Here is an 18,171-nt window from a genome sequence, read left to right as displayed (position 1 = left end):
GACATTGCCTCTGAACTGTGGTTCAACAGAATAATTTATAAAACCAACTATTCAAACCTGCCTGGAAAATATAATGGTACCCCTATAAAATAATTTGACCATAGAGACATGTTAAACTAAGACCTCTTTCACACAGGCGTCGCGTGTGAGGGCCGGATAGGATGCGGGCGAGTCGCGGGAAAATCGTGCGATTTTACCTGCGAGTGGGGTGAGTTTTGTATGCGATTGCGTTCCGTTCTTCAGTTTTTTTCAACGCGAGTGCAATGCATTTTGCACGCGCGTGAGAAATAACCGAATGTGGTACCTAGACTCAAACCCGGACTTCTTCACTGAAATTCGGGTTTGGGTTAGGTATTCTGTAGATTTTAATATTTTCCCTTATAACATGGATATAAGGGAAAATAATAGCATTCTTATTACAGAATGCTAAGTAAATTAGGGATGGAGGGGTTAAAAAAAAATATTAAATTCACCTCATCCACTTGTTCGCGCAGCCCGGCTTGTCTTCTTTCTTCTTCTTCGAGGACCTGGGAGAAAAGGACCTTTAGTGACGTCACTGCGCTCATCACATGGTCCATCACCATGGTGATGGACCATGTGATGAGCGCAGTGATGTCACCAAAGGTCCTTTTCTCCCAGGTCCTCAAAGAAGAAAGAAGACAAGTCGGGCTGCGCGAACAAGTGGATGAGGTGAGTTTAATATTATTATTTTTAACCCCTCCATCCCTAATTTACTCAGCATTCTGTAATAAGTATGCTATTATTTTTCCTTATAAAGATAATACAAATGGTAACAAAAAAGCCCCGAACAACTTCCAAAGAGATTAGAAGTGAACTCAAGGTACATTTGTGTCAGATCGCACCATCTGTCGCTGTCTTAGCCAAAGTGGACCCAGGAGGTAACCCCTGTTGAAAGCAAATCATAAAAAGTGAGACTTAAATTTGCCAAAATGCATATTGACGAGCCACAAAGCTTCTGGGAGAATGTCCTTTGGACACATGAGACAAAACTGGAGCTTTTTGGCAAGTCACATCAGCTCTAGGTTTCAAGATGCAAAAATGAAGCATGCAAAGAAAAACTGTGAAACATGGAGGAGGCTTAGCTATGTTTTGGGGCCGCTTTGCTGAATGTAGCACAGGGTGTCTTGAATCTGTGCAGAGTACAATGAAATCTCAAGACTATCAAGGCATTCTGGAGCAAAATGTCCTGCCCAGTGTCAAAAGACTTGGTCTGAGTTAGAGGTCATGGGTCCTCCAACAGGATAATGACCCAAAACACACAGCTAAAAATATCCAAGAATGGCTAAGAGCAAAGCATTGGACTATTCTGAAGTGGCCTTCTATGAGCTCTGATCTAAATCCTATTGAACATTTGTGGAAGGAGCTAAAACATGCAGTCTGGAGAAGGCACCTTCAAACCTGAGACAGTTGGAGCAGTGTGCTCACGAGGAGTGGGCCAAAATACCTGTGGACAGATGCAGAAGTCTCCTTGAGAGTTACAGAAATCGCTTGATTGCCTCAAAGGTTGTGCAAAAAAATATTAAGGAAACCATCATTTTTGTCCAGGACAGTAAAGTCTGTTTTATAAATGATTCTTTTGAACCACAATTCAAAAACAATGTCTGATTTTCATTAGATAATTTTCAGTAAATGTTGTCCTGGTGTGTATGCGGGTGACGACTACAGACTGCTGCAATCTCTAGTAGTTGGTACCAGATGGCGGCGGGAAGCTCAGTGATACTATCTGTATGTACTTACTAAGGGTAGGATCACATATGTGGCACGAACTCCGGTACACAGCCCAGCAGATTAAACAGACTACTAGAGTTTACTGTATCCAGCATAGCTGGACACTGCCGCGCACTGCCGGATCCTCCTTACCTATGATGGTATCTGATAGGGATACCGCTGATTTCCGGCATAAATGGCGGCTTTTGGACGGACCAAAAAAAAAATACTCCATGCAGTGGCATCTGTCTGTCCGAAAGCCGGCTGGATCCCCGTCAGATCCCAATATAGTCAATGGGGATCTGACTATGCCAGTACGGTAAACTCCAGTAGTCTGTTCCTCTGCTGGAACAGACTACCGGAGTTCACAGCACATATAGCAACCTATGCTCAATGGGCTATATTGTAGTCCTCTGCATGGTGGGTGTCTGGGAGCATCACTGTGCAGGGAACATCTTAAAAAGAGCTCTTCTTCCTTGAGTATGAACATCAGAGGGGGGTCCTAGCTTTCAGACCTCTATAATCATTAGTACAGCATATACTTGTACTCTGCCTTCACTTACTGTCATGGCAGTAGCCCTTTAATCATCTGGTGATCCCCCAGGCAGTTCATCATGAAGGGCTTCAAGAATGAAGATTTTTTTTTTTATTCTAGCAAACTCATTCAATAATTCAGTAAGATTATTCCTTAAAGGGTTTGTCCCATCTCAGACATTGATGGCCTTTTAGTAGGATATGCCATCAATGTCGGGTAGATGCAGGTAAAGGATCAGAAGCAACTGCTACCACTAAGACCCACCTGTGGCTAGGGAGGTGAACTGGATTTGTGGTATTGGTGAGTAAATCATCTGGGTGACTGTTACCCCATTCCCATGAGTGGAGTGTGCCTACTGGTCACTCTGCCCTTCCATCCCATTTTCTCCAAATCATAATTGCATCATTACATTCCCATTGTTGCCTTTTTCTTGAATCCTCCACCGCCATACAATGTATAGTATATGTTGGCGAGAGCATGCTCTTCTGAAGTGCTTCCATTTTCCCATTCAAGGACATCAAATGGCACTTGTGGCTCAGACGCTGTGCGTAGCCTTCCTTTTTTATGAGATAAGAGGCTTCAGTGTTCTCCAAAGTCTAATATAATAGATGGAGAGGGGTGGGGGTGGGGTGGAGAAGGGGCTGAGATACTGAATCATCCATTGATTTCTGATGGATTTCTTTGCAACAAGAGATTCTCGTTGGATACTTTTTGTGCTTTTTGACTACACCCAATTGAGACCAGATCGATGTCCATCAGGTTACATGTACTATTAATTACAGACATTTGGTGCCCCGAACCTGAATGAGCTATTAATGTAGCTTTATCCACAGGATAGGGGATAACTAAGTGATCGGTGGAGGTCTGACCAATCTGTTCCCCCGATCCAATGGGCTGGCAAGGTGGGCATATGCCCTGCTACTCCATTCATTTTCTGTGGGACTACCGGAGGTAGCAGAGTACAGCGCTCAGCAAATTCCAGTAGTTCCATAAAGAATGAATGGAACAGCAGAGAGCAGGCTCAACCTGCCACTCCATCAGATCTGGGGAATGAGACCACCATTCTCAGGATCTGTTGGGGTCCCCCAGCGGTTGGAACCCTACTGATCAGTTTGTTATCTCCTATCCTATGGATAGGGTTACCTTGTAAACTTGGCACAACCCGTTTAATTCGGAATTAACGGCACCTGAAAAAAAAGTACTTTCAATCAATATCCAAATGAGCAGTTAAGTGCACTGAGGGCGGGCCTAAGCCACTCTGTGCACCCTTGCTCCTCCTGCTTCCTCTGACAGCTCTTCCCTCTCCTTCTTGATTGACAGGACCAGGTGAGATGATTCGACAGGAGCCTTACCCTGTCAATCAAGGAGCGTGAGGCTGGAAGCAGGAGGCGTTTGGTCCCGCCCTCTGTGCACTTAACTGCTCATTTGCATATGGCTTAAAGTGCTTTTTCTCCACAATGAATCCACAGACTGCTAAGTGAAAGGTATAAGTATATTCAGAGGAGCTAGCCCTGCAAGTCAATTTTCCTGGTATAACAGTGAACTTTCTGGTGACAAACTCCTTTGAACAGATGCTACGTGAATCATCATCATAGTATACAGTAGTGGTCTTCAACCTGTGTCTCTTAATCTAGTGCAAAACTACATCCCCCAGCATGGGAGCAGTAGTTCTTCAATAGTTGGACAGCCATAGGTTGAATATCACTACAGCATATATTGATATGGTCATACAAGGATCTAAGTCTGGTTCCTGCAACCGATGGAGACCAAGCTGTGGGTTCTTACATGGTCACCAAGTGGCAAATCAAAGGACCACAGGTACATCGATCTCGAGGAGCTTGTACACCATAGGATGCAGGTTTTCGACTGATTTTTACTGGGTTGAGAGGAAAGTCTAGACCCTGTATTTTATCTTTCCTAGTGAACAGTTATGGGGAAGATGAGGAACTTACTACGTCTTCAGACAGTGATGAAGAAGTGTTTAAGCAGTTTCAGATATCAGTGTCTCGCTCTCAGAGCTTTCGCTCCATGGTGTCTGAAAAGGCAACCCAGGCCGGCTCAGAGGGCAAGCAAAAGTTCAGCTGCTTGCTATCAAACCACGAGGAGCTGAGCACGGAGGCCTCTGAATGTGAAGGTATTGCTTTGAATCTGCAGCATTTTGACATATTTTTTTGAGCGTGAGAAGTCTAATTTTTTATATTTATTTTTTATTTTTTAGTCGCTACCTTATTTTATTCATCTTCGTTTCCTTTCATCTTTTGGTATGCTTCTTTCATTTTGTGAATTCTGTTTGTGCATTTCATGTTAAGCATTGCTGATGTTTTTGATTTGTGTCTTTGGCTTTTTATGCCTTTTTAGATGCTGTGGAAACAGTGCATGTAGTTACTGAAGTATTAAGAGTTATTTTTTTTCTCTCTTTGCTTTTTTATGGAAAAAATATATTTTTTTACTTGTACGATTTATGTACTCATGTTTTTGTAAGGCTCCATATACACTAGCATCATGGCTTCCACTTATGCCTAAGCTGTAAGAACTATGTCCTAACACAAGGCTTAAAGAGGTTGTCTGGGTACAGAACTGAATCTGGACATAACCTCTTCTTCACCCATTTACCATGTCTGAGTGAAAATGCTCTGGTGATCTTCCTTGCTCTGTGCTGCATTGCGCAGGACGAGGTCCGTTTTGTTTATGTCCTCACTATTCTAGGTGGAGGGCTCCTCCTAGCAGTGATCCTGGTGACGTCACCGGCACAAATTGGCAGTCTATATCGCTGCCTAGGATCACTGCTAGGTGGAAGTCTCTGCCTAGCATACTCATGTGAAGCCCGGTAGGTCACCGGCAGTAAAGAAAACAGACCTTGAAGGGCAAGGGGGAGCATCGGAGCATTAAATGCTCCGATGCTCCACTCAGAAGAGTGAGAAGAATAGGCTATGTCTGTGTTCATCTCTGAACCTGGACCTTTAAAGTGAATCTCCACATTTTATCCTCTTGCTAGTTTTAGGTTCCGCAGATTAATTTTGGAGCAGACACCTATGAATCCTGATGGTCCCCACTGACAGTAATGGGGTCCATTGGGATTCTTTATTTTGTACAAGAATTGAACTGCAGATTGTGCAATTTTTGCTGTCAGACTTCCCAATGGACCCCATTAGTGTGAACAGAGCCTTACCAATATCTGTATGACACTACCACTATCCATACCATAAAGTACAATATGGCCCTCTTAAATAAAAATAATTTATGATTGTGGGTAGAGCTCCTGAGTAACTTAACATCTAGAACATTATAGACTAGCGTATCTCAGCGTTTTTGCTGCACCAAATACTCCTACCCAAGTACACGCCATCAAAGTACTTCCAAGGCAATGAACATATACTGGACTGTACAACATTAGACTGCACAAGAAACTTAATTAGTTCCGAATTAATTGCTCACAAAACGCTATAAATCAGGTATATCCAAGCCACTCGGCCACACGGAGCTGCCATGCCGCGAGCAGTTTGCAGCCATGCTGCAGGGAAAAAGCGCGCGGCCAATTAGCCCACAGCTGCCTTTCATTTAATAATGAAGACCACACTGTATAGTCAATAGTTAATTGCCACGTGGCACCTTTAAACAAGGGCTGTTGCTGGTGTGGGGTTTGGCAGGTTAGATGGAGGAGTCTTTCATAAAGACTCTCTACGAGTTTAGAAACCTCCTCTGTAATATAGTATATAGAAGACATGGGTGAGGGGAGTGCAGCTGCAGTTTCTTTCTCTTTGTGTCTGTGAGACTGCATGCTGTGAAAGAGGAGGAGCAAAAGAAAGACATCCGATTGGCCGATCACAGCCCTCGAATCCTACCAGGAAGAGCCACCCACTCGGCAAGCATGAAGAAAGGAACTATTCCTTTTCAAAAAGACAGGCTAGACACAAAACCAACATTTTTTGGTTTATTTTTCTACATTTAAACCTTGACACATTATATAATCACTGAAGTGAAGTTGATTCATGGGATAACTGTGGTCATGTCATCTGTTTAGATTTGGATATTCTTAGTTACCAGTCCTACAATGAAGATGACCATATATCCATACACTCCACCCCAGCGTCAGTGGCTGGTAGGAGCCAGAGCATTGCCAGACAAGAGGCTGCCTCCGTCTCTAGTCATCAGGTGACAGAGGGAAGTCTGGAGATGGAGACCGCCTTCAGCAACAACGGCTACGAAGAAGATAACGCCACGGATAACTCATCAGGTTGGAGTCAGGAGGTAAGACTTATGCAAAAAGTTTGATTTTACTCCATAAGAAAAAAAAAGTGCTGTTATTTTACTTGTTAATGCACTTTTTGTTTTAATTCCAAATTAGCAAACAAAGATCTTTGAAATGGTGAGGAATTAAAGAACAAAATATAACTGATTATGTTTAAAGGGGTATCTCCCATCTGGAGCATTAATGACATATCAATAGGATATGGCATTAATGCCAGATAGGTGCGGGTCCCACCTCTGGGACCCACTCCTGTTTCCAGAAAGGGACCCCTGAAGTAAACGGAGAGCAGCCACGCATGCACGGCCACAGGGGCGGATTAAGTGCATGATAGGCCTGGAGCCTGTCTACCCTACTTGGGCCCCTCCCTCCATTTTAGTTTTTTACAGCACCACATACCTCTTACATCCAGGGACATCACCTGTCATGTAGACCTTCTCTATATGTCCCTATAGTGTCTACAGTAGATATAATGTCCCCTAGAGTGCCCCCCAGTAATAACACCCTCCTATATTGTGCTCCAGGTAATAATCCCTGTATTGTGTTCCCCAAAAAATCATAGAATTACCTCTACAGTGCCTCCCCAATAGCAACACCACCACACTGCCCCATATAGTAAATTCCCCCACACTGACCCACATAGTAATCTCCCATAGAAATTCCCCCCACACAGTAATTTGCCCCACATTAGTAATTTTCCCCACATTGCTCCATATAGGAATTTCCCCCACACTGCCCCATATATTAATTTCCCACACACAGTAGTTTCCACCACACTGCCCCACGCAGTGATTTCCACCACACTGCCCCCATATAGTAATTTCCCCTCACACTGACCCACATAGTAATCCCCCATAGTAATTTGCCCCATACAGCAATATACCCCCCATGCTGCCCCATATAGTAGTTTTTTCCCCACACCGTAATTTCCACCACACTGCCCCATGTAGCAATTTCCCCACATTGCCCCATATAGTAATTTCCCCCACAGTAGTTTCCCATCACACTGCCCCCACATAGTAATTTCCCCCCCATAGTAATTTGCCCCCCACATAGTAATTTCCCCAATAATAGTTTCCCCCCACAAAGTAATCCCTCCCATAATAATTTCCCCCACATAGTAATTTGCCCCTATACAGCGAGCTCCAATATAGTAATTTCCCCCCGATGTACTGTATCTTCACTAATATGTCCCCCAGAGTTGGCACATAAAATAAGAAAAAATAAAAATAAAAGCCGCAGCATGTGGGCGTTCGGTCGGCGTTGGGCCCCTCAGCGATGCTGGGCCCGGGGCTGCCGAACCGAACGCCCCTATTCTAATCTGCCATTGCGCGGCCACCGCCCATAGCATTTAGATTGGACATTAATATAAAATTTTATATTTTGACTTCAGTAGTCCATTCTTTACCAGTTTTTGAGCCTGTTTTATGAAGACTAACAGTATATGCAAATTTATTTAGAAGCCACATCTGGGGAAAAAACATAGCAGTATAGCAAGTAGACTGTGATATGGGTATATGGGTATGCCCACATGGTGCTGATTTTCCTCAGTGGTAAAATATTTGTCAGAAAACCTGACCGGATGAAAATCATCAAGGGTTATCCTCAGTGACTACATGAATTTATTTGCTCTGGATTTAATTAGTCTGTTTTTCTTTAGTCCCAACAGCACCACAGTAGTGAGCATGTGCTGCTGTGGGACATCAGGGAAGATTAGTTTTAACATTTGTTAATCTGTTTTCCTTTAATCCCAACGACAGCACAATACTGAGCATATGCTGCTGTGGGATGTCAGGGAAGATTAGATTCAAATTTGTTAATCTGTTTTCCGTTAGTCCCAACAGCAGCACATGCTCACTATTGTGCTGCTGCCAGGCGCTGGGGAACTTCTAATTTTGTTGTGGCAATTATTGGCACTATGCAGATATATTTTTTTTAATCTTGTCCACTTGGCTGATACTGTAATACTCTGTGGATTTACAGCACACAGTTTCACTGAGTAAAGTCCATAATACGGTATCCATCCTGTACACTAAGACATTGATCAGGGTGTAGGGATTTTGAACTAACGACACAGAGTAATATGGCAGTATTAAAGGATTTCCTTATTAAGACTATCCCTGTCCATAAGGGCATCAAGACCGCCTTCTATTAGCCATACCAAAAAGAGTCACTTTGTAAGGGGACGGCCACATGGTCAGGTTTCTGCATGCAGATTTGGAAGCCAAAATCAGGAGTGGATCCTAAAAGGAGAGAAACTATAAAAAGGACAGAGACGACTTTTCCTCTTTTTCGAGTTCACTCCTGGTCTTGGTTTCAGAAAACATTACCATGTGGCCCTAAGAGCAGCTGCTGCCGCTCCGGTAGACCTGAGCCATCTATGGGTTACATGGACAGCTATGAATCTGAACATCTAGATAATCACTCTTAACAAAATCACACTTTGCTACACATCGGGTGAAATTTGCGACAAAGCTCCTTTGTATTTTTCCCCAGATTCATCACTGAATTTTCCACAGTAAGTAACGTCCCATGTGGATGTACCCTAAAAGCATAAAAAAAGCAAAAAACAAAAAAAATGCAAAATGGGCAAGATCGGAAAAGCTGAGCCGCTATTCCATTAATCTAGCCTCCATGACGCCATGAACACGTTCTGTATACTTCTTCCTTCCATAGCTCCTCCGTATTATTTTCGTTGTATTTAATCTAATCTCATTCATTATGAATAGCACGCCAACGAAAGAAGGCAGATAGGTCTTCTTGGAAAAGATGAGCTTTTAAGCTGGACTTCTCTTTCAGAACACGAACCATCGCGCCGTCTCCATTAACTGAACAGCCTGCCCTCAGATCATGCTCACACATAATCCTATTTAGTCTACTTTTAGTAAAGTTAACCGTTATCCATGGAAACCATTACATCATTAATCCGGTGCCCGGTTAAACTTTCCGACTCTGTAGCGTAAAAGGGAGAGGATTTTCTACCTATAAATTATTTTTTTAATCAAGACTCGCTTGTTCTGCTCTGCATTTCCAGAGATTTTTTTTCCCCGTCTGCTGCGTAATAACCCCCCATCCTTATAATTATAACACTGAGCACCCAACTGTCTGATTAGCCCATTTACATTTTGAATAATATTACATTAACATACACTTCAATTGTTTCTCTGTTGTAATAAAAGAAAAATTACTAAGTGGTTTACAGGCATGGAACAGAGATGTTTGTTCCAGCGTGAACTGTACATTATCATTTTATGCCTCTGAGGAATGCTGGAAGAGGATGCGTAATTCACCGTTTTCCAGTTACAATAATGGAAATTAATATTTATGCAATAGTAACTGAAAAGACATAACATTGTATTCACCTGAAATCAAGACGTCTCTATGGAACGAGTCTCCGAGTCGTCCTTTTTCATTAACAGGTTCAAAAGTTGTTCCTTGGTTATGTCCATTTGTAGGGAAGCTGGATGACCACCTTGAGGGCCTTCCATAGAAGTTACTTCCCAGTGGCATGCCCAGTAGAGAAAGGACCCCATAACAAAGATCACACTGGTGTTTCAGTTTTTCTACTCAAAAGTTGCTCCTTGGTTATGTCCATTTGTGAAGAAGTTGAGTTACCACCATGAGGGCCTGTATAACAGTTTCCATAGAAGTTACCGCTCCGCTCATCCTGAAAGTGCGGTGGGCGCCTCTCCCCAGGGCCCTCTAAGAGGAAAAAAAAAAAGTACTTTTTTTCGTGACGCCAGTTGCAGTGAAGCAACAAGGGCACCGGGCCCCTTTTAGAGATACGGTGGATGGTACCCAGGTGTAGGAATGCCAGAGTGGCCTAAATGTCCCTTAATGTTGGTGCACGTGTCACGGTGCTCCTACCTGGATACGCTGGACCCTAGGCGTTGGCTCTGTAGCAATTAAAATAGTTGTCTCTTACAAGAGGCTGTTTAATGGTGAAATTTACCCAAACTTGACTTATGGGGGTCATAGGAAAAAAATCCTTGAACTGAAACCACCACTAACCTACCAAAACTTTTGGCACTGCTCGGAGAGTTCCAGAATTTTCAGAAAAGGGTTGTCCCGGATTGTATAATTGATGTCCTATCCTCCGGACATGCCTACAATATCTAATCGGTGGGGATCTGACCCCCGACACCCCTGCTGTTGGCAGTAGCTCTAATGCTGGAAGTCGGAACTGGAACTACACAGCTCTATCCACTGTAGTGAATGGAGCTGGTTACTGCAGTGCTGCTCCGATTAAAATGTCCAGCTGTACCCAGAGCTACTACAAAACAACTGATTAGGAGGGCTGCGAGGTGTTGGACCCCATTTATCAGCTATTGATAGTCTATCCTGTGGATAGGGCATCAGTCGCGAAAATAAATTAATGGTTGTCCAAGCATATCGGCATGTTAGAAGATCAGGTTTGGACTACGTTCTCCTGAGGTCTGTGATTGACTGCAGTGGTGTCTGGTGTATACAGACACATCAATGCTGCAGCCAAGAAGATGACATTATGGCTGCAGCTGCGGGAGGATTGGAGCGTGGGATGAAATGGCTGAGTATACATTATTTTATTACTTTATGACAATTGCTGGCTTGGTGGATATTATTTAGTAATTCAACAACCCTTTTAATATGACATTATTATGCTTAATTGATACCTATATGAAAACAAAATGTCCTTTGCCTCCAGGAACAAATGGACAACCTTGCTTCTCCTGCCATACACGAGCCGATTTCCAAATGTGGAGACCTAGATATTGTGCTTCATTACAAAGCTGCCAGTCAAAAGTTGACCGTCACCATTGTGGAAGCCAAAGATCTCCCAGATAAGGATCGTAGCGGAGCTAACTCTTGGCAAGTCCATGTTGTGTTACTTCCAAGCAAAAGGCAAAGAGGGAAGAGCGCTATCCAAAAAGGCCCCCAGCCAGTCTTTAATGAGACCTTTACGTTCAACAAACTGGAGCCCAAGGAAATGGCGAACAATGCCCTTCGCATCCGCCTGTACGCTGTACGCAAGAGGATCCGTGAAAAAATGATGGGTGAAAAGTTGTTTTCCTTAAAAAAGGTTAAACCAGATGAGGAAATCAGAAAGACACTGGTTTTAGAACCAAGGAGCAATTTAAGTGTAAGTATGGGTATTGCTGGTAAGGGTCTAACATAAGGCACCATTTACCGATCAGGAATGAACAGCGCTTGTTCCCGGTCATTGCCCTGTGTAAACATGCGGCCAGTCACCCCTAAAAACTAGCTAACCCTTTATGGTCATGTAATCTCAACTTTTATTCAGCACATCTCCCAGGGTTCGTGCTGCTGACAAATGAAAGGTGTATGTGAATGAATGATCATGTCAACGATCATTCTTTCCCATACTCACAATGATTGTGGCCTGTTAACGAGTGCTGATCAACAGCATGTATTGTCGATTGTTGCTCGTTAACAGCCAAAAATCTGCCTACGTAAAATTACCTTAAAGGGGTTATCCGAGCCTGGCAATGCCCCCCATATGCCCGGTCCCTTCTACTTACCTGGCCCCCCCGTGCCGCTCCTGGTCCGCGCACTGTTGCTGCAATGACTAGCGATGATGGGGACAAGCCTCCCTAGTGTCGCCCACGATGCTAGGGAGGCTCATCCCCATCACCGCCTGCCATTGGCTGCCCTCACCCCCCCCCCTTCCCGACACCGGATGTTTTCATCCGGCGCACGGGGAGAAGCAGCGGCAACCATGTGGGGACAAAGGAGCGGCGTGGGGAGCGGGTAGCCAGGTAAGTAAAATCAGTGTGAGGGGCATTTCCAGGCTCGGATAACCCCTTTAAGGCACGGCAGGAGGCTACATCTGTGAGGCCTGGAAACAGATGAGTGTACTCCATGTTTTTGTATACCCCATAGATACAGGAAGAGGTTCTGCTATCAGAATTGGTAGGGGTCATAGAGGTTGGGTCTCCCAGAGAATACAATCCTCAGTCTTTATGGATCCCTACTATTATAAGCAACAGATTTTAGGGTGTAGAGGTCGTCACAACTGGGCCTCTATCTCTAGGGGGTCACTGAAATAAAATGGCACAGTGTTATATCATGGCCAACTAAACACGATGAGTATAAATACCATACACGAAAAGAGTCCTAGTGAGAGTGATATTTCCTCATATACAACACCACATGGTGTCACCATGATGAGGTGGTGGCCTCAGCTACAGCTTTTGCTCCAGTACTTCAAGCTATGCCTCCATCCAAGGGCATACATACCATATAGACCATGCAGATATTGTAGAGAAGGTGCCCTGCCTACTTTTATCTCATACCCTTTGTTACTCGGTGCTGTGGCCCTGTATAAAAGACTGCTCTCCATGCCAAGAGGATGGGTAACTGTCCCAGGGGTCATGCAATGGATGAAGAGGGGGATACAAACATTAGGCCCATCTGTCCTGGTTGGTAAAACCAAACGCCATAATTAGAGGTCCGTTTTATTCTTTTCTATGGGCCCCCTCTCTTCTGTGTAGATAACTGCATGTGGCCATTTTTTAAGGGGTATTGTCATCTCAGACACTAGGATATGCCATCAGTGTCAGGTGTAGGGCAGACCCGCTTCTATCTCCAGAAAGGGGCCCCCAAAAGTAAAGGAGAGTGCACTCAGCTATTTTTAGAAGTCCCATAGCAGTGAATGGAGAGCGCACCGCGTATGCACACGGCCGCCTCTCCATTCACCGCTATGGGACTACCGGAAATGCCCGAGTCAGCGCTCGTCTACTTTTGGAACTCCAATAGCAATGAATGGAGGGTGGCTGCACTTGCCCCATGCACTCTCCTTCACTTCTGGAGGCCTATTCTAGAGATCTTATAGGGTCCCAGAGGTGAGCTCTGCACCTCGCTGACATTGATGCCATTTCCTAGCAATACGCCATCAATGTCTGAGATGGGAATACCGCTTTAGGTATATATATGTACCATCAGGCAGGACAAGGGCAGGTTGGTTACTATCACCATTGTGTTATGGTGGGGTGATGAAGGTCTACTCTTCTGCCAGATCCAAGACTGGGTGTGGAGAGTCCCGGCTATCATCTGTGTGGTCAGAGCAGCCAATAAGTATCGGGCGTGTGTCCTATTAATTATAAAAGGAAATGCGCATGATATTCGCTGGATACCGGGCAGTTGATTTGGCAATCCAACCACCCACCACAGAGTTGCAGCTCTCCATGCCAGTGTCAGCTTGGGCGGGAGAGGACACCTACACAACCCCTTAACAACAGTTGATGTCATGAAGTCACTTGAGAAATGGGACCATTTTTGGACAAATATACAGTGTACCTTTTATGTGCACAATTGAATGTATCCACCATTCTTCTTGCTTTTCATTGTGACTATAGCCCTATTCTTATCGCTTTTTGTTTTCTCAGAGTGGTGACTCCCAGCACAGTTTTTCTGCCATGTCTCGCAGTGACAGTGTCTCTTCCTGCCATTCCTTGTCACACGGCGGCGTACCTGAGCTGTTTGTAGGGCTGTCATATAATGCCACAACAGGGCGGCTTTCTGTACAGATGATCAAAGGAAGTCATTTTCGCAACCTCGCTATCAACAGACCGCCTGGTAAGTAGACAGTCAGCTAACTGATATATTGTGCAACGGGGCAACGGACACATTGTTTACCCAACGGCGACAGATCTTTCTGTAAGTTAAGTCAATGGAAAACTATTATATTTAAAGGGGTTGTCCTATCTGGGACACTAAGGTATGCCATAAATATCAGGTAGGGACCTGGACCTATCTCCAGAAAGGGCCCATTTTCTGTGTAACAGACCTTACGGGCCCTGGTTTATTAGGGATCCATTATTATCAGAGGTTGGGCCCACAGAAGGATCCTCTAGTACTCTGGTGGGCCAGTCCGACCCTGCACAAGTGAACGGAAGGCCGACTTCTATTGTGCATCCACCCTTCATTCAGCTGCTGCGTTTGTCATCCTTTATGGCCTAGGCCTCGCCTTCCAGTGCACACAGACATACAGCAATTATTACTGTGTGCATGTGTACTGGTAGGCAACGTCTGGGCCTCCTGCAACTGCGGTCCCTGTAGGGGCCTTAGAGGTAGTTCAGCCCCTGATTTTAATATTCAGTCCTCAAAGCTTATCGAAGCGTTATACCCGAGTTGTGGGTCGGTGTCCTCTTGTGCGATAATGGATCAGGGGGGTGGCGACATGTATTTGGGGTGTGATTTATGCTCAGTGTGCAGCCCGAAATTGGAAGGCGAGTGCAAGATTGAGTGAGTGGAGATAGCTCAACCTCTTGCAGTTACGCCCATGTCATGTGCTTGGACAGTGCATACCTGACAAAGACTTTGCAAGATACGGACATAATACAGCCTATAAAATTATAAAAAGGAACAAAATATACAAGGTCAAAAATAACAAAAGCCGCACGCTGTGCTCAGATGAAAAAAGCCATGCCCTTATAAATAAATACTTAATATTGAATATAACAGCTCTATTTTCCAGTTTTGCACTTAGATTACTAGAATATCCTTTTTAGACCTTTCATCACAGGTGTCAGAGGAAGTGAGACGGGAAGTGTTGTCACAGTTTTTTCAGCGAATAATTCTTGGCACAGGCAAAATGACACCTCCTACTGAAATAGAAAAAGATAAACAAAAAGACGTAAAGCATTGGTGCTGTAGGTGCATAGGAATGGTGTTCGAAGGATAGTCTCTTTATGTGTATGTCTTATGATCAAAAATTGTTCATACTACTTTGAAACTGCAGGAAACTGGACTATATTGTAAATCAGTTTGAAACTTGAATGTGCCCGTAATTCCAATCCCGGAATTTGAGCTCCATAAGCTGTCAGTGAGTGCCAAAACTTAAAGCGTATCTAAGTTTTAAAAAGAAATACTTAATGGCAGTACTTCTTTGGACAATGATAACTCTGAAGAATCAGGTCTTTTTTGGACTTCTGTAATGCCTCTTCAGCTGCACAGCTAGATGCATCTCTCTCACAAGCATCACCCTTCTGTGGAATCTGCCTGCACTTTACTGCTGCAACGTCCCTTCCCTTTTTTCCCACTATGTTTGTTTTCAACTCCAGATAAGGAAGTGGAAATCACACTTAAAGAAAAGCAGGACGCTTCTGTGATCTTCAGAAGCAGTGTAGAAGCAGTTCTTTTACGAGGGTCAGAATCTCTGCTAGCTTGGACATGCCCCCACTTCCTCTCTGCCTTCTTCCATGTTTGTTTCTATGGATAGATCTTGCCTGACAACAGGCAGTGGACTGCAAATTAGTTGGAAGAGAGACCCCTTACAGGTCATGACTTTACAGCTTTTTTTCAGGTGGATGCAGACAGATTTTGTAAATGAAGTGATTTAGAAATTTTCTAGTTATACCATTCTCTATTAAATGAAACAAATTTTTTTGAAAGTACAGTGACACTTTAAGATAAGTTCATTAGCCATTTTGTTGCTGTAGAGTCTGTGCAACTCCTTTAAATAGCCGGCTGTTATGCAGCACACAGCTCCTGGCTGCTGTTGGCTCAAGGTTGACATCAGCTGCTTTAATGGGAGTCTTCTCAGAGCAAAGTCAGTGGGAGATATCAATGGGAGGAAAAGAAAGTTATACACTGGAGAGCAGATTGCAGAGAACATCCTTACAGAGTCTGCATGGAGAGTGGAGAGATGACATAGGTTATCAAATTGTAGGGAAGAATAAAATCACACTTGGCACTGAATCACATGCTTTATGATCATCGATGTCTGTGGAAGGGATAGGAAATCCCCCTTTTCATATGCCATCTACACTGGCTTCTATGCGTTCTGTTATAAACCATAATCGAAATCTCCATATATCGTTTTTGTCTCTACAGATACCTATGGAAAACTCTCCCTGTTAAATGCCATCGGCCACGAACTATCACGTTGTAAAACGTCTGTACGAAGGGGCCAACCAAACCCAGTCTACAAAGAAACCTTCATTTTTCAAGTGGCTTTATTTCAGCTTACTGACGTCACGCTGATGATTTCCATATATAACAGACGCACCATGAAAAGAAAGGAGATGGTCGGTTGGATTGCCTTGGGTCAGAACAGCAGTGGAGAAGAAGAGCAAAGTCACTGGTTGGAAATGAAGGATTCGAAGGGTCAAGAAGTGTGCCGATGGCATACTCTCCTCGAAGCCTAATGAATTGTATAATTATCAGGACTCACAGAGATATAGAAGTATAGGGGTACAAAACGGCATGGGAAGAAAGTCAAAAGGCAGGATATCATTTTACCATACTATGATTTCTAGAAGAACATCTCTTTGGACAAAGAATTTGCAGGTTGCCATATTTCGGGGAGAACCTCTGCCAATTAGGGAAGAGTGGATAGATTAATCTCATCAACAAGTCTTCTTCACCTGCGAGGGGCCGTCCCCGCAGATGAAGAAGCTTCCCCCTGCCGCTTGATTTACAGGGCTGGACATCTCGGAAGGTGGAACTAACTATCTACTTTCGAGAACTGCATGATAGGCCCCTGTAATAGGAAAGAAAGGAAAGTAAGGATTGTCCACTGTTATACCTTGTTGGATTGGTCGCCTGCATTCAATAATTATATGTATACTTATGATAGTAGCTATAATGCTATGTACTAAATCGTTGACCTCATTTTTCAAAACGGTTTGACAGACAGACAGACTGGCCCTATTGCCCATAACAAGCAATATGATCACCCAAAATTAAAAGGATTGTCCAATGTCACATAGCTTTTTTTTTTTAATACACCCCCCCCCCCCCCCCCCAGCAAGACCTGTCGAGGAAAACATACTCTTCGATGGGCTTAGGTCACCGTGTGTAAATTTTCTGCATGAACAGGGTCACTTTCAGCACTGCTGCCAATGACCGGCCTCAGCGGTGATGTGTCCCCAAGTAGCACTTGACCCAGCGGTGATGTGACACCTGGGGGCACGTCACTGCTGTGGCCACTCATTGGCTGCAGTGGTGCGCATGATCCTGTCCATGTCGGAAACTTATATGTGGAGACTGATGGGCAGTGGACACGGTGGTGGACCCACAGCATTGGAATTGAATGTCGGAGAGCAGGTAAGTCTACTTGCTTCGACAAATTCCTAGGGGGAGGGCGGTTAAAAACTTTGTTGGAAAATGCCTGTAAAGTTGCAGTAAATTTTGTAACTCTTTTGCCCACAAGTGAACACCCCCCCCCCCCCCTTCCCCAGCTTGGAGACACTTTAATAGTTGTATTTTGATGATGCATTACTGATGGTTTACTTTTAGGATTGTATCATATGGCTTATCCCTGTACAAGTACAATACCCATCAGCATTGTGCTGGTGCTGTAACATCGTACAGGCTGCTGTAAATGGTGTCTGCATTCTGATGGCTTTGGGGGAGAACGTGGACCTCATCCTGCAGAGTTTTCATTGAGCAGTTAAGGAATTTTCATGAAAACATGATGGGAAATTAAACGTAGAATGCTTTATCTGCAGATGGCAGGTTATAGAGCAGGAGTGGGTGGAGTGATCAGCCTTGTGTATACAGAGAAGACTGTCAATCACTGATAGCTCCGCCCACTGGACTCAAACACAGTGTAAGCAGGGATTGAAATAGCTAAAATACTAATTATACTGAATCTTTCCCACAAATGTTGTCATCATTCAGCTCAGCTCCTCCTGGCCACAGATTCTACCGCATGTTG

The 18,171-nt window shown here is 44.1% G+C and overlaps 1 protein-coding gene across 2 annotated transcripts in view; it reads left to right on the top strand.

Moving 5' to 3' along the window:
- Positions 1-17,230, top strand: part of SYT16 (synaptotagmin 16) — a 52,313-nt gene extending 35,083 nt beyond the window's left edge. The window contains exons 4-8 of one of the 2 annotated variants that reach the window (XM_044272521.1): positions 4,185-4,397; positions 6,285-6,511; positions 11,194-11,628; positions 13,895-14,084; positions 16,344-17,230. In XM_044272521.1, coding sequence (XP_044128456.1) covers positions 4,185-4,397; positions 6,285-6,511; positions 11,194-11,628; positions 13,895-14,084; positions 16,344-16,657 — 1,379 coding nt within the window. In that variant the 3' untranslated portion in view covers positions 16,658-17,230. The remainder of the gene's footprint in view (positions 1-4,184; positions 4,398-6,284; positions 6,512-11,193; positions 11,629-13,894; positions 14,085-16,343) is intronic. The other variant, XM_044272522.1, reaches the window with a different exon arrangement.
- Positions 17,231-18,171: the final 941 nt, after the last annotated feature.

This window comes from Bufo gargarizans, chromosome 11 (genome assembly GCF_014858855.1).
Source record: "Bufo gargarizans isolate SCDJY-AF-19 chromosome 11, ASM1485885v1, whole genome shotgun sequence".
Taxonomy (NCBI): Eukaryota; Metazoa; Chordata; class Amphibia; order Anura; family Bufonidae; genus Bufo; species Bufo gargarizans.
This window is presented reverse-complemented; position numbering and strand designations above follow the sequence as displayed.